The 17,682-nt window shown below is 39.4% G+C and overlaps 1 protein-coding gene across 7 annotated transcripts in view; it reads left to right on the forward strand.

The window, feature by feature from the left end:
* The first annotated feature begins 326 nt into the window (after nt 1–326).
* Nucleotides 327–17,682, forward strand: part of IFT57 (intraflagellar transport 57) — a 33,955-nt gene continuing 16,599 nt past the window's right edge. For 3 of the 7 annotated variants that reach the window (XM_077820964.1, XM_077820986.1, XM_077821006.1), the window contains exons 1-5: nt 427–662; nt 6,443–6,605; nt 13,126–13,244; nt 14,246–14,336; nt 17,224–17,292. In XM_077820964.1, coding sequence (XP_077677090.1) covers nt 472–662; nt 6,443–6,605; nt 13,126–13,244; nt 14,246–14,336; nt 17,224–17,292 — 633 coding nt within the window. In that variant the 5' untranslated portion in view covers nt 427–471. Of the gene's footprint in view, nt 392–421; nt 663–6,442; nt 6,606–13,125; nt 13,245–14,245; nt 14,337–17,223; nt 17,293–17,682 lie in introns of those variants that run through there. The other 4 variants (XR_013346571.1, XM_077821015.1, XM_077820996.1 and 1 more) reach the window with 3 other exon arrangements.

A 17,682-nucleotide genomic window follows, 5' to 3' on the forward strand; every position in this document is an offset into this window, starting at 1 on the left:
CTTGTGCGCTCCTACGGCTCCTCCCTCCCCTTTTTGCGCTCAGCCAATCAATGGGCGGGGGAGATGAAGCGAAGCCTGCCCCCACCGGAAGGCAGGGGCGTGACTGCTCTGCAACCTATCCGTGCAGCCCAGTCTCCAGAGTTTTGCTCTACAGTGTTCGAGCGGAAGTGATGCACGCAAAATGCGTAGCCGAGTCTGAAGCCCGTTTCATCACAGGATGAGGGGGCGGGGCTCTGAGAGGTGATTGGATGAGTGAGCGGGGGGGCGGGCCTGTGCCAGAGTCTGGGAAGATGATTGGTGAAAAGTATTCCATGGCGCGGCCTGAGCCACAGCGGGGAAATGATTGGTAGCTCCGAGTAGCGGCAGCCGCTGGGAGAGGCGTGGCGAAGAGGTGATTGGTCAGGGGGTGGTGTTTGTTTCCCCGGTGACGCGGCTGGGCTGCGGGTCCGACTCTGCGGTGGGGGGCTGCTGATGGCGGACGAGGCTGCCGGGGGCGCCCGCCGCGGCGGGGAGGAGCTGGAGGCGGCGGCGGCGGCGGAGCGGGGCCCGGGCGCGGCCTATCACATGTTTGCGATGATGGAGGATCTGCTGGAGAAGCTGAAGCTGCTGAACTACGAGGAGGAGGCGGCGCTGCGGCGCCACCATTTGCGGCCCCTGTCCAGGTGACCCCTGACCCGCGCTGCCGCCCCGGGACTCGGGCCCATTCTTCTCCCGCCCACCCACACGCGGGGGAGGGGCAGGGGACGGTGTCCCCGGGAGCGGGGCCTGCTGGGATTGAAGGGGCGGTGCCCGCCCCCGGCAGCCGCAGCTCAGCACTGGGACGGGCTATGCTCTGCCAGCGTCGGGGGCGGGGCTGGTTGTCTCTCACCCTCTTCTCCTTGCTGGGCACGGAGGCTGCTGGGTCTGACCCCTCCACAGTCTGGGTGCGTGGGGCATGGGGATGTATGTGGGCCTCTTGGCAGCAACTGACCTCCCACCCGCACCACACGCACCACACACACACCGGGGAGCGTAGGAGTGGTTTGTTGCTCGCTTCTTGGACGGGAGTGGGTTTGGACGGGAGTGGGTTTTGTCGTGGACCAGGACCCTGTTGTGCCAGGCCCTGTACAGCCCAGGAAAAGAAAGATGGTCCCTTTCCCAAAGAGCTGACAATCTAAGCATGAGGTGGGAAAGAACGGGTTCAGACAGAACGGGGCGCACAAGGAAAGGGCAAGATATTCGTTAGCAGGATTGGCACTGGTTGCAGTACGCAAGCTGTCTACTTATGCCCTGGTCTATGCTACAACCTTAAGTTGGTAGAACTACATCGCTCAGCAGTGTGGAAAATCCACCCCCCTGAGCAACATAGTTATACCGATCTAGCTATACTTTCCCATTGTCATAGGTAGCATCTTCATTAAGCCCTACAGTGCTGCAGCTGCAGCACTATAAAACTATGTCTACACTAGGGACCTTATGACACAACAACTGAACTGCTGCAGCTGTGCTGCTGTAAGGTCTCCTGTGTAGCCGCCCTATGCCAGCAGGAGAGGGCTCTCCCAAGGACATAATTAAACCACCCCCATCAAGTGGCAGTAGCTATGTGTCTCCTGCCGACTCAGCTCTGTCCACACTGGCGCTTTTGGCAGTCGGGGTGTGGTTTTTTTTGCACCCCTGACCGACAAAAATTTTACCAACAAAAGTGCTAGTGTAGACATAGCATAAGTGTAGACAAGCCCTAACTCTTGTCAAGTTTGTTAACTTCCCAAAAGTCTTGTTTCTTTTTCTTTGAAGTTTGTGTCTATTTTTAAAAATAAGTATTATGAGATATTCAGGTTTCATCTGCCTTGGATAACTACAGAGACTGGAGAACTAGTGAAATTATTACTTATACCGTATTAGCGCCCAAAGGCTCCCAATGGGATCAGGAACCCATACTGTTGTGTGAAGTACTTGCATCTAAGAGGATGTGCCAGTTCCTGCCCTGAAGAGTTTACAATCTAAGGTCTCAATCCTACAACTTGTTGTACATTGGCAGATTGCAGTGTTGTCAGCTCTTGTGATTTTTATCAGAAGTCCCATGAAAATTGGTGTGTTCCTTAAAGCCCTAGCTTTGGAGTCATGGGAATATGAGATTCTTCATTTGTTTTTATATAAAAATAATCTAGCCCTTATTGTTCAGGCATAAAGTATGAAAATGTGATCCTAGTACATTGCAAACATTCAAAACACAGAAGGTAAATAAAAAGAACTCTGTTTTTGTTTTGTTTTGGTTTTAAATCTTATTATTTTTAATGCAGTTTTGTGACTTTGGTCCCTTTTTGGACAAGCATGCACTAGTCCCTCCAAGTGACAGGGTCTCTGTGCCCACTAATTTTAGGGGATCCTTCTTACCCTTTTCTGACATGGCTCATTAAACCATACCCTGACTTCAAAAGCTCTGGCAAAGGAAGGTTCAGTTTCAGGCTTAGTGATTGTGGGATGAGGATGGAGTGCACATTTGGCAGACTCAGGGAAAGACTGTGCTGCCTTCCCAGTGTTGCCAATATCATTGTGGCATGCTGCACACTGCACAACACCTATGAGGCACGAGGAGAGCATTTTTGCTTGGAGTGGAGTGTAAATGTTGCTGGTTTGCAGGCCCAATACAGCAACCAGAAAGTGCACCTGTCTTTAGTGGGGCTGGATCCAGGTAGGCAAAGGATATCAGACATGCCTTGTGTAACCTCATCCTAGGTTCACATGGTGATGTAGATGAAGGTGTGTGATGTTTGTAAGCTGTTATGAGCCTTGAAATGTATGTGCCACTGCTATATTTTATGTGGGCTTGGCAGTATACTGAGGTTTCGGTTGCTTGTATAAACATACTGCCCTGGGAAAGGGGTGAAGTCAGCATGAATTGAGTAACCATTTCTGGTGGTTTGGTGGTGGTGGTTGAATAAACAATGCATTTATTTGGCGGGGGGGTATTGGAGAGCATCTAAACAGTTGAAACCAGTGCTGTCGGTTAATCGCAGTTAACTCACACGATTAACTCAAATTATTGTGATTAAAAAAATTAATTATAATTAATCGCTATTTTAATCGCACTGTTAATCTGTAAAATACCAATTGAAATTTATTAAATATTTTGGATGTTTTTCTACTTTTTCAAATATACAGATTTCAATTACAACACAGAATACAAAGTATACACTGTTCACTTTTTATGATTATTTTTTATTACAAATATTTGCACTATAAAAATGATAAAAGACATAGTATTTTTTCAGTTTACCTCATACAAGTACTGTAGTGCAATCTCTTTATCGTGAAAGTGCAACATACAAATGTAGATTTCTGTGTGTGTGTTACATAACTGCACTCAAAAACAAATCAATGCTGGCTACAAAAGTCCCATGCATTGCAAGGTATGTACGTGCCAGATATGCTAAACGTTCGTATGCCCCTTCATGCTTTGGCTGCCATTCCAGAGGACATGCTTCCATGCTGATGACACCAGTTAAAAAAAATAATGCGTTAATTGAATTTGTGACCGAACTCCTTGGGGGAGAATTGTATGTCTCCGGCTCTGTTTTACCCAATTTCTGCAAAATATTTAATGTTATAGTATAGTCTCAGATGACTCAGCACATTTTAATTTTAAGAACTCTTTCACTGCAGATTTGACAAAACACAAAGCAGGTACCAATGTGAAATAGCTACATCATTCAACCCAAGGTTTAAGAATCTGAAGTGCCTTCCAAAATCTGAGAGGGATGAAGTGTGGAGCATGCTTTCAGAAGTCTTAAAAGAGCAACACTCCAGTGCAGAAACTACAGAACCCGAACCACCAAAAAAGAAAATCAACCTTCTGCTGGTAGCATCTGACTCAGATGATGAAAATGAACATGCATCGGTCCACATTGTTTTGGATCGTTATCGAGCAGAACCTGTCATCAGCATGGATGCATGTCCTCTGGAATGGTTGATGAAGCATGAAGGGACATATGAATCTTTAGCACATCTGGCATGTAAATACCTTGCAACGCTGGCTGCAACCGTGCAATATGAACACCTGTTCTCACTTTCAGTGACATTGTGAACAAGAAGCAGGCAACATTATCTCTTGCAAATGTAAAAAAACTTGTTTGTCTGAGCGATGGGATGAACGAGACTGAGTGGACTCATAGGCTCTACAGTTTTACATTCTTTTATTTTTGAATGCAGTTATTTTTTGTACATAATTCTACAGTTTTAAGTTCAACTTTCATGATACAGAGATGGCACTACTGTACTTAGGTGACCTGAAAAATGCTATTTTGTTTTTTACAGTGCAAATATTTGTAGTCAAAAATAAATATAAAGGGAGCACTGTACACTTTGTATTCTGTGTTGAAATTGAAATCAATATATTAAAAAATGTAGAAAACATTAAAAAATATTTAAACAAATGTTTTATTATCGTTTAATAGTGCAGTTAATCGTGATTAAATTTTTAATCGCTTGGCAGCCCTAGTTAAAATCTAAAATTGGAAGCCCTAAGAATGTTTCCCAGTTATATTTTTTGTAGGCGGTAGAGCTTAAATATGGAGATAGGTTTTATTAGAGAATCTGAATCCATATGAAACTTTTTCTAAAACTTGGACTTGTCCTATGTTACAACCAAAACAGTTTAAGAACAAAGCATACTACAGTAACATTGAAAAACCTCCTTTGCATAGATAGATTTTTTTTTTTTTAAGAGGCTGGTGACTGAACAGCATAACAATGAATGGAGACGGCTAGTGAATTACAGAGGTGGGCACTACAACTATGCCCTGCTCCAGAATCTGGCTGATCATTTGGAGTTTCTACCACCTGGTTTTCAAGCTTGACCAGCCTGGCGTGGATGAAAAGTTGGGCAAAAAAATCAATAATATGCTGAGCTAGGGTGTGCGTGCTATATAGCTGTAGAATTGACAGCCTCCCTCTCACACCGCAGACAGCATACTGCGACTAAACAGGGGCCTAAGAAAATATAGCCATCCTCAGGGAGCTTTGTTGCCATTGGGACCTGTAATGAAAACAGCCTAGGACACTACAGCAACGCCAACAGCAGTGAAACTCAAAACAGTGCTCCAGCATGACCGTTACAAACAGACCGGTAGCTTCCTGAAATATGCACTTGTGCCTGCTACCCAGATCCCTTTTTGTAACAATAAGCATCTTGTAAAATAAGCATGCTTTAGTAAATGCTAATCTAAACAAAGCTAGTTGCATCTCAGTTGTTTTTCCTCTCTGGGACTCTATCTTGGATCCCATGTGGTGTTGGGGAGCATGGAAATGGCGCCACAGAAATGGCATTGCTTCTCTTCTCAACAGAAGCTAAATAAACCTCCTGCATGTAATATCTTCCGAAATAACAGTTAAATGGATCATAGCCCAAAATGCCTCCCATTTATTATAATAACAAAGAATGTGACTTCCACTTGCCAGGCACTGGGTCCTTCTGCATTGCCTCTTCCTCTTTGGGCTTCTTCCTTGGCCCCTCTACGAACAGTTCTTCCAAATGTCTAATATTTCATCTAATGAGCTTTCCTGATAAATGTAAGGAAGTCTTTTTAAGGAATGTAAGTTTTGAAAATTAGCCATTTGTTTTAGTATTCTCCTAGATGGGTTTATATTTAAATTTGGAATTAATTCTTTCCTGACTTTTTTTTTTTTTTAAATTAGGGTTAACAGCCCTTTGATATTGATTATTTATTTATTTTGCTTATTGTTTTTCTATAGATTTATTACCAATTTTTTTCATTTGGCCACTCATGGGAATTGAAACTAATTATTTTCACACTGCATTTTTTTCCTTTAGTGAAACATTAGAAATCTACCATCAGTCAAATTAATGTTATTCTGTGTACAATTTGTTGGAAGGAACATTTTGTATAGACCCTTGCAAGGTAATCACTTGATGGTGATGCCTTTGGAATAATAGGGCCAGATTCTGAATTCATGGAAGTCAGCAGGAAGGGGGAAGAGAATTGAGCCCACTGTATTTTAAGGGTCTGAGAGTGCTGTAGAAGAGTTATTTGGGGTTTTATAAAAAGCAAGAGGCTAGCTCAATTCAGAGTAATTGAAACTGCATGAGCCAGGTGGAGAAGGAGGACCAAGGTCTGTTTGGTTCCACAGAGGACTCCAAAAACACTCTCAAATTATTTGCTCATTAAGACATACTTGTTGGTTGCTCATTCACTAAAGGCAGGAGATGTAAACTGCATGTAAAACCTGTAGTCTTTCTTTCTATGTGTGTCACATACATGATAGATACTAGTGGCTTGGGTGGCCTCATTTTGTGACCTTATTTATAGTGGAAGCTACTAAAAGTGAATAGCTTATCACAAACTAACTTGTTAAGGAAACTGCTTTCCAATGCTGTGTTGCCCTATAACTGAGGCTTCTAAGGTTCAGAGAATCCCATGTTTAACTTTTTTCCCTTTTTAAACAGGCACTACTTTGCATTGCCCATTAATCCCGGCGAGCAGTTCTACATGTTTTGCACTCTTGCTGCTTGGCTGATTACTAAAGCAGGACATCCCTTCGAACAGCCACAAGAATATGATGACCCCAACGCAACAATATCAAACATACTCTCAGAGTTGCGATCATTTGTAAGTGTTGAAAATATTTTTGTGTTTTCAAAGGTGTGTTAGATGTGCTTATAAACTTTAGAAATGGTAGTAATTGCTTCTTCAATCTCTATGCTTACAATTCTGAAGACTTGACAGACTCTTGTTAGTTGTAAGTTTCATACCATGAAACTTAACATGAAGCTTATAAAGTCTGGGGCCGCTAATTCCCTGTAGTGAACTGCAAAAATGGCTTCATTCTACTGTAAGCTTTCTCTTAACCTTGATTGCTATTATCACACACACGCAGCTCTGAGTAGTTCATAGATACCAAGGCCAGAAGAGACTGTTACGATCATCTAGTGAGCCTGAGTGCCTGTATAACGCCGGCCATAGAACTTCCCCAAAATAATTCCTAGATCATAACTTTTAGAAAAACCTTCAATCTTGGTTTAACAATTGCCAGTGATGGAGAATTCACCACGACTCTTGGTAAATTGTTCCAATGGTTAATTGCCCTCACTGTTAAAAATTAATGCCTTTTTTTCCAGTCTGAATTTGTCTAGCTTCAGCTTCCAGACACTAGGTCTTGTTATACATCTGTTGCTCTCCTCAGGATACCCAGAACTGTAAGCAACTGTTGGTTCAAGCTGGAGCTTGAATGTCTACACTGCAGTTTTATAGCCCCACAGCCCAAGGCCCTCAAGCTAGAGTCAACTGACGTGGGCCAGCCGGGAGTGTTTTATTACAGTGTAAACATATCCTGTGTCACTCCTCTGCCACAGCAACTGAGAGCTGTGCTGTTGCTAAACTGTGTCTCAGCTCCCTTTTGACACTCCAGCCTATCTGCCTTGCCAGCAAACTCCGCGAGACTCTACCAGTCCAAACCTTGCCTTGCAGGTAACAATCAGTGAACCCAAGTTTCTCTGCTCCCCAGAAACATTTCCCTGCAGTTTCCAGTCCCTCACTGTAAACACACACAAATTATTAAGGTCACTGTCGCCAAAGAGGCAGAGCAGTCATCAGCCTAAGTATATTATCAGTGCTATGACCTTTATCCATCAAACTTGTAATCTCATCAAAAAGATACATTAAGTTAGTTGGTACCTAAGTTACCACTAATTTTTTAGTTCTATGATCAGTTCCTCTTTATCTGTCAAGACAAGGTCCACTACTCATTTGTGCTTATACGTTGCCTGCTTTAAGCTGTAAATAACTCTCTCTCTTTTTCCTACTTAATAAACCCTTAATTAGTTTGCTATAGAATTGGCTACCAGTGTTTGTCTTTTGTTGCATGTTGGATGCAACACTTTTTGAATCAGAAATTCCAAGGATATTCTATTACCAGGACAGTATATGTCACTCTAATTGAAGTTCCCATGATCACATAGGGTTTTTTCCCCAAGACATTATAGTTAGGCACATAAGAAGCTGGTCATTCTGTTCCCTTGTGCGATTTGGTGTTCTCTAGCGGACACCAACTAATACCCCATCTCATGTTTTATCTGCATTCACTATCATTTTCTTCCAAGTTATCAGTGACTGGGAAACAGCTAATGCCATTTTTTACCTAGAATGCCTCTCTCCCTCCCCTTTTATATATGTCCTTCCTAAATAGTTTGCAACTGTCATGCTGTCTGGAGTGGTTCACAGCCGTGATTGCCATCCTCAGAACAGACTGTCAAAGCCGGACAGACACAGCAAACTGATGGTGTGCATTGTAATTAGGTTTCACCAACCCAGTAACAAATGTGAACTCCTGGATCACTGTAACAGTCTTATCATGGAGTCACAGACAGCCCCTTGAGCACTCTAGTCTATCTTGCCATCCAGGCGAACTGGACTTAATGATAAATGGTCACTTAAACCAAAACTCACAAAATATTCAGGTTGCTCCCAGTCCCAAGAGACCGATCGCTTACCTCAGATCAATTTGTACCTTAGATCTCACACCAAAGACAACACTGGTAGCCATTTCTATAGTAAACTAATTAAGGATTTATTAAGTAGGAAAAAGAGAGAAAGAGTTATTTACAGCTTAAAGCAGGCAACATATAAGCACAAATGAGTCACAGTCTATGGTTCCAAAAGGTGACAGAGATGCAGTAATCTATCCACTGAATGTTTTTAGGGCTAACCCAGAATGACCCTGTGGGGGTCTCTGCTTTTTGTTTCTTAGCTCAACCCCTGTGAGAGCTCAAGCAGCAAAGAGAGATTCAATTTCTCCTTGTCAGGGACTTTTATCCAAACTGATGAGATGAGTTCATGCGTAGGCCTCTCCTTCCTGGAGGGAGTATGGAATGCAATCAGCAAAGTCTCTGTCCTTTGATGCTACATGATACGTCATGTGCCTTCAGTGGGCAATGGATGAGCACTTTACCTTAATCAGTGCTCTTTTTCCTGTTTGGTGAGTTACACAATTACAGAGGTTTACAGTGCAAATACTCAAGATAACTTTATACCATGGGCCATAAAGATTATGAAATGCTGGTAGGATGCATATATATATATATATATATATATATCACTTATAAAGTCTAAACACATCCATAGCAATTTAACATCTAATATCTATTTTAGTAATGCCAACACACAGGTAAGCAAGACTGGTTTCCAGCTATGCATCTGTAACTGTTCAGGGAGGCCTAGGGCCATGGCACAAGCTGGCACCTGGTCTGCAAGCATCACAATAATCATTGATTTTAACATGCAGTCATGTGAATCACTGCACCAGGTTTCAGTAATACCAGCTAGAATAAATTTATGATAATTAAATGAGTGATTCCAATTGCTCTTATTTGTTACCTAGGCTCTTAGCATTGGTGTATAGGCAATTCAGGAATTTCTTCTCTTCATGTTCTTTGCTTCCTTGAAAAATTTTGTTCTCAAGCTCTCTCTTTGTGTTAAGTGAGTGTTTATATCATCCCTTTTTTTAACCTTCCCCTTTTGTTTTTAGTTTAATGCCCCCCTGCTAGACAGTTTGTCCCTCAGGAGATTAGCCAATCTTCTAAGGGGAGAGAGGGCTGAAGTTTGGATGGCCTCCACCTCAGTAGAAGAGGAACCAGTGTTCCGCAAAAATAGTTGAGTTTAGCATTCTGTAAAATGGGTTAAATCAGACTTACTTTTTCCATTGCTACAAAAGATGCCTGGGAAATACACTGTTATATACACACTGAAGATTTTTCTCTTAAAAAATGTTGTACAAATGTTAATGTTCCTACTCCTGTTGAAATCAATGGTTAAAATTCCCATTGATGTTAGTGATTCAGAATTAGGCTCATACTTTGGAGTTCTTTATTTTTCTATTAAGGCATAAAAGTCTGACACAAACTGCTCTGTTAACAGGAACTATAGGGAAATGTTTTTCCAACAAAGTTGGAATTAAATTAAAAGAATTAAAATTGAATTAAAAGAAAGAACTGATGAGGATAGATATTCCATGGACAGCAACTACAGGAGGGTTACAACCAGACAATACTCCACAACCAATAGCTATTCAAAACCTATTGTAAAAAGAGAAACTATATAATGAATACTCTGTTTTAAAATATTTAAAGTGACATCTTATGGAAACGTCTAATAATGGAGCATCTCCTTGGAATGGTAAGGATGTTCTTCCATAAACAAAAAGGACAGTAATAAACAGAAAAATTATAAACAAGAACATGAGCAGACCGTATGCTGGTGAGAACCTGCTGCTTCTCCTCCCATACCCTATTTTCTGCTCTGTTTGTTCCTTGCCTGTTTCTCATTTACCCCTACCTGCCTCCTTGCCCATTTAGCTGCCTTGCTGCTCTTGATTCTCCACAATCGTTGTTACCTTCTCAGAGATACTCCCAGGACTCCCACCTATTGATTTCTCCCTCCCCATTTGGCTGCAGATTTTTTTCCCCAAGGATGTGGGTGGTGGTGTGGTCACTTGAGGGGTTCCTTCTGTGCCATTCTGTTAGTTTCTTTCATAAGTTGTGGAAGTTCCTATCATTGTTCTCCCTAAAATTGGCAACAGCCTTACCTTATGCAGCTCTTAGAGGCCCATGTATCACTGCTGAATCATGACATAAATATTTTAGCAAAAATACTAGCTAGCTGATTGCAGTCCATGCTCTCAGTTTATGTAAACCCAGATCAAACTGGATTCATTAAAGATAAACAAATTCAGATGCTATTCAGTGAGTCCTTGGAATAATCCGTAATTCCAGATCAAAACAAGATCCCCCATTTGTTTTGTTATCACTTGACACAGAGAGCGAGCTTTAGAAACGGACGGTTACACTCTATTCTAAGCCATGTCCTGTATAGAAGTTGGCCCTCCAGTTCCTTAAATGGATAAATGCTATTTACACAAGCCCAAAAGGAACTGTGCAAGTTAATAAGACTAAATCTCCCCTCTTTGAATTACACAGACGGCCTAGGCAGGGGTGTCCATTGTCTTCTTTACTTTTTTCGCTGGCCATGGAGCTGTTTAAACAGGAGATAGATTATTGTTCCTATCAGAGGAATAGAATTTGAAGGAACACATCAGAAAATAGCTTTATTTGCTGATGATATGAAATTATTTTTATCTAACCCAAACATTTCCCTAAAACTCGTATTTAAAGAAATTCATGACTTCGGGAAAGTGTCTGGACTCAAAGGAAATTGTCACATCTGAAATGCTAGCTATCTATATATTTGCCAGACTCTGAAGTCCTTCCAGAAGATATTTGGGTACAAATGGACAACAAATTCTATAAAATACCTGGGAATTCAAATCTCAAACAGCCTAGAGCACCGTGATTTAAATGTCAAACCACTATTTCAGCAAATCAAAAAGATCTGCAGTGCTTGGGGAAGTATGCAGTTTCTTGTTTGGGAAAAATAATCACAATCAAAATGAATATTTTGCCAAAGATTTCTTTCCTGTTTCAAGATTACAGAAATATAAAGAATGTTAGTATTTATGTGGAATAAGAAACGACCAAGAGTGAGCTCAGATACTTTGTGCAAATTCATTGAACAGAGTGGCCTAGCTGTTCCAAATACTCTTTGATGGTACTGTCAAGCCAGCCATCTCAAAGCAATAATGGGTTGGGGATGCTCAAACTCAGCCAAACACAGGATCTTTATGGAACAAGAAAATTGTAGCACTATAAATATTTCTAGAGTACCACAGATTATGGTGGTTGTTATTATTAATTAATAATAATGAATTAATAAATAATATCCTCTTTCCCTTCAAAAATAGCAACATTTATTCTGTGGGTTGGGGATAGAACTATAAATAAATTATTTTCGCTCACCAATGACACCCATTGGTTCAAGATCTGGATATTTGCAGAGAGTTTTAAAGAATGGGGAAGCCATTGACTACATATGGTTGGCCAGCTATTCAGCAAAGAAACTTTTCTAACTTATTTAGAGATCGAAACTAACTTTAACCATCCTACTCTCCAATGGTACCACTACTTTCAAGTGTGACATTATTTGTCCCAACTTTCTAGAAAAACTGTCATATACAGAAAGCTAACTTGAATAGAAGTGATGGAGTCAGGCCAGTTAGGAAACATAAAAATAACTACCGGTAATTTTACATGAGTGTTTGCAGACAACTTTCCTAACAAAAACATGTCCATACATGATCTGTTGGGGAAAGGACCTGGACAGACAAATTACCCCAGAGGAATGAGATTTGAGCTGGAAAAGAGGACTGTCACTCTCGCTGTGTTGCATAAAAGAAAGTTTCTTAAGATACTGTTTGAATGGTACCACATGCCAGTCAGGTTAAAAATTTATCCCCATTCCATCTTTATATCTATATTGGAGAAATTGTGGTGAAAGAGATTTTATGTCCAGTCATTAGAGAGTATTGGGATGTGATTCATAATCAAATATTACAACTTGTTGGATACTTAATGCTCCTGCGGCTTTCTGGTGGAAATGGTCACACAAAAGGGAATGAATTAATTTCTCATCTGCTAGTAGCTGCTCAGCTGTTGATAGCCTCTCATTGGAAAAAGAAAAATAGTGCGTCCAACTCTAGAGGAATTGTTCAAAAAATATGGAAAAATTAATGTATGAATTATGTACCCATCAAAACAGAGGATACATAGCTATTTAGATTTATTCAATACTCCGTGTGTTCATCTGCCAAAAAAAAACCCAGTATACCTGGCCAATTTTTTCAATAGACATGCCTAATTTTTGAAATATATGTAATTAGAGATTTCACATCATTTAATAAAATCACTAGAAACAGTGTGGAGTACTGTAAATATGCTCACTCTGTAATGTGGTAATACCCTGTTAAATAGAAAGATCTGATGATTGTATTACAGAATAATGTTTCTCTAAACAAAAGCACATTTATTATAATTATTGTTTTGTCTCTGATATTTACATGACAAGAATTTGTAAACCTGTTAAAACTTCCTAAATAAAGAAAAAGTTAAATAAAAGTGGGTAGAAATTTGTAGAAGCACCATATGCTGTGAACACTTTGGTAATAGTCAAGAAAATCTGGTTACCTGTCTGAAAGAAAACATTCATAATTGCTGGCCAGTGATCTTGTATTTGTTTGTTTTAGGGGAGGTCTGTGGATTTTCCTCCTTCAAAGTTAAAGGCAGGTTATGGAGAGCAAGCATGTTATGTTCTTGATTGTTTAGCTGAAGAAGCCTTGAAACATACTGACTTTAGCTGGAAAAGGTATAGTGTACTTATAAGAATCCCCCTGTATGACTTGTTTTCAAATGAACAAATGCTAATTGTACAGGATGACAGACCTCGTGTACATTAATGAAGCCAGAACAAATAAGTGTTAAATCTTTATTTGTAGTTACACAGGTTCAAAAGATTAGTTCAGTCAAGCTTGTAACAGTAGGACAAATGAATTCCAAATGCACTACCACTCAATTTGGTGGAGTTACACCGGAGCTGAATTTGGACAATTTTTTTTTCCTTTCATTTAACTAGATTAGATTAGCTGGGTTAGTTTAAATGCTCTCGTTTATCTTCCTCTATAGTATTATCTTTTGCTAGTCAAACACTTGGGTAGTGACCTATTGATTGATGTCTTGTTATAACCTCTCAATACCTAATTTCTGACTCTTTCAATGGTAAGTAAAGTAAACTTTAGTGTCTAGATGCAATTAAACAATAAGATCAGTACATATTGTGATGAGAAGGAAAATTTGGGAGAAAGGTGAGCAGAGAGGAATTTCCAAGAAGTGAAATTTTGTTTAAAAACACTTAAAAAAAATCCTTAGTTTGGCTCTGAAATGGTACAGAGGAAATGAATTTAATGACTAACATATACTGTTTACTATTATGTATCGCTTAAACATTGTCAATAAGACAAAAATTAATCTGTAGTGACTCATGCTTGAATCTTGTAAGATTAAATCACAAGTGAAAATGAATCTGAACCTAATCCCTAGGTGTCTTCACAGGAGAGAAACTGTACTGTTTGGCACAATAGTGAATCCATGTATTGAGTTCTAAGGCTAGACTAGTGAAAATTTTTCAAGTCAAGTCTGTAATGTGTTGTCTATGTAAATTCCTCATCACTGTGCTTCATTATACCTGGGCATAGTCAGCATCCATAACTCTCTCCTAATAATTTTGTTTGTTTATAATTCTTCTTGAGAAGTATATTTATTGTTTGTTTTGAAAGCTGTAATGTTCTGAGAACATGTATGTTATTTCAGACCAGCATACCCAACAGAGGAGCTAGAAGAAGAAGCAATAACAGAAGATGATGCAGAATTGACACTTAATAAACTGGAGGAAGAAATTGAGGTAGGTCCTTATGATTTTTTCCAGTTATACTTCTCAACGGTGAGCTTTTTGTTCTAGTGTTCTTTATTTTATTGTTTTAATATTGTCCACACCCTCATCTTTTTTTTCCCTAGACTTTCCTGTGTTGTCAGCTCCTCTTTACTTCCTCTTGTTCTCATTTTAATTTAATTTCATTTAATTTAATTTAGAGCATAGTGCTCTAGACTGTAAACCTGGCAGAGCATCTGTCTTTATCTGCATGTACAAGTATTGTAAAGCATCATAGACATTTATGGTGGTATAGAAATAAATACATTATTTACTATGGGACTGAATCCTGAGGTGCTTTGTTTCTACTGAGGCAAACTCTTATTGATGTTAATTGGAGTTTTTGTTTGAGCAAGGACTTCAGGAACTGGCCTATTGCTAAAAAGTCACACACCACTTCACAAATGCAGGGCCCAATCCTAAAACCCTTATTTACACAAATAGTCTAGAACCTAAATGTGAGTTACGGAACAAGATATATTTCTTGAATGAAGCATTTGCAACCTGAGTCCAATCCAACTCCAAATGAAGTCTTTCCACAGACTTGAATTATTAGTAGTACTCAAAAAGAAAAACAGTGCATACAGAGGTAGGCCTTGTACATTTTAATTATTTCTGTTGTAAATGGTTTCTATGCTGATTTACTTTGGTGTTTCTTTTTCGGTTAAGATGGAAAATTCCTATCGCCTAGTTCCTAAATATAAAGATTATTGTAAGGCTGCATTGTTAACAAAAGATTGTGAAACCTGGACTTAAGATGTACAAATGTATTTTTAATTTCTTCTGATGGATGGATGTTGAGTGGCTGTTTGGTTGCTAAAGGTCTTTTTCACTCAGATATTTTTATAGGACTTGAGTCTAATTTTCCATAAACTGGTGGTATGACATCATCACAGGATCTTTTCATCTGGATGAGATCATGTCAGCATCTTCAAAAATGGCCTCCATTCTGTGTTTTTGATTTTCTCGGAGTCATGGATATGCAGCCTCTGTGGCATGCAAACATTGAATATTTTTTTTAATTGCTGGCTTAAGGAGTACTTTTCCCAAATATGATGCTAGCTAAACATGACCTAACTCAAACATGTGTTAGCCTGGCACCTGATTTGTCAAAAGGCATTGGAGGGAGGTGAGGCCAGGCTGAGTAAGCGCAATTCACAAGCCAAAAGAATTAAGGGTAAAGTAAAAAAGCCTCCCCTGTTGGGTCAACAAACCACCTGAGGGAAGACTTGTGTTCTTGAGACGTAAGGCCAGGCAGTTTAGGGAGAGGAAGTCAAGATATTGACTAAAGTGTTATGGAAGCCTTTTGGCCAGCCTCCCTGCCCCCGGAGGACAAGGTCCAACTAGTGAGAAGTACTGTGTTAGTAATGTCATCTGGCTCTTTGACTGACTGCAGTCCCAGCTCCTATGGCAGAAGAGTCTAGAGGACTGCAAGAGTTGAAGAGTTTGTAAACCCCCGTTATCTTATGTATGGCTTTTTTTTTCTTTCTTTTTTCCTTTTGTTTTTATTAGTTGGGAGACATCCTAGCCTTACCTTCTTTAATCTTAAGGTGGGAAAGTGTGGTTGTATAGGTGCATGTGTGTATGAGTATCCATAAAATCTACACAGGGAAGGCACAAAAAAGAAAGTTCCCCAGATTTTAAAAAATCCTAAACTCAGTCTCCTAAGTGTTCAGTAAAAGTGTCTTCTGTGTCTGAGAATCCTAAGAAACTTAACCTGTCAGCTGTAAACTGTTAAGAATTGTCAGACTTCTACTCACTAGAGTATTTTGTTGAGGTTGTGTGATCTATGTTGTTGGCGAGGAACACCACACAGTTGAAATCTAAGGAGGAATCTTATATTTGACTTTGAGGTTGTGGTTTAGAAGACTTTAATCAATAATTTGGTTTCAGTTATAAAATATTCAGCCAGCTCCTAAATTTTGATTTCATTGCCAATGGTAAAACTCCTTAGTTGGGGTTTTTACCAATGGAAAACCACCTCTGATTCCTTTTTGGAATTATAAGGAATATTTGTTGTATTAATGTAATGATTTAATTCCAATCCAATATACTTTAACTTTTAATTCAGTTTAGTAGTGTTAATAGTTTAGTTTTAGTGATATGCTTTCTTGATTTTAAGTATAATCGTTTTAATAAAATTTATAAAACTGGTACTGAATCATATTTCTTTTAATAAGTAACAAGGGTGAAGACTCCTTGGGGAATATTAGCTGGTCAATCCTAAAACCCCAGTTTAGCCTTTGGGTCTCACAACTATTATTATTTATTTTTTATTATTTATATTATGGTAGTGCTCAGTCACAGACCAGACCCTCGCTGTGTTACATGCTGTACAAATAAATGTCAAAAAACAGTCCCTGCCTGGCAGAGCTTAAAGGTAACTGGATTGTGCCTAAGGACCAAATTTTGCACTGGCGTGAAGTGTAGATTTAGTCATTTGCACCAATACTAAACTGATCCTTGGAGTAGATCTGCCTTGTGTATGTTAATGTAAGATATTGTGTCACTTGTTGAGCTGAATGGAATGTAACTTCCGTTTGACAAATGAATTAAGGCTGTGGTTTTTCAAGAGTCTTGGGAACTGGACACCCAGCTCCCTTATTTTCCCCTTAAAATCCTAGCTAAAATCTAACTTCTATAAAAGAAACATACTACCCAAAGATGCTGCATGTGCTTATATGAATTTTGATAAACACAAGCTGCACTTTCAAAAACTACATGATATTTTACAAAAACTTGAAAAATATTATTTGTTCTGCTTCAGTTCAGGAAAAGCTGAAGGAAAATAATGCAATATTTACTAATGAAATGCTTTGCAATATTTACTAATGAAATGTTTTGCAACATTTCTTTTAAGGAAGAAGAGACAGACAATGAAGAGAACTTTATTGATCTGAACGTTCTAAAGGCACAAACCTATAGATCAGTAAGTTATTACCTATTAACACCCTGATAAAGTATGGCAGATCTTAACATCTTAAACCATAACTTATTTACATCGGTTTTACAATTTATTATGAATAAAGGCTGTCACTTGATTTTCATCTGAAAATATTAATATAATATAAATAGCAAAAACATACTAACTATAAAGAAAAGGAGTACTTGTGGCACCTTAGAGACTAAACAATTTATTTGAGCATGAGCTTTCGTGAGCTACAGCTCACTTCATCAGATGCATACCGTATGCATCTGATGAAGTGAGCTGTAGCTCACGAAAGCTCATGCTCAAATAAATTGGTTAGTCTCTAAGGTGCCACAAGTACTCCTTTTCTTTTTGCGAATACAGACTAACACGGCTGTTGCTCTGAATACT

This window comes from Eretmochelys imbricata, chromosome 1 (genome assembly GCF_965152235.1).
Source record: "Eretmochelys imbricata isolate rEreImb1 chromosome 1, rEreImb1.hap1, whole genome shotgun sequence".
NCBI lineage: Eukaryota > Metazoa > Chordata > Testudines > Cheloniidae > Eretmochelys > Eretmochelys imbricata.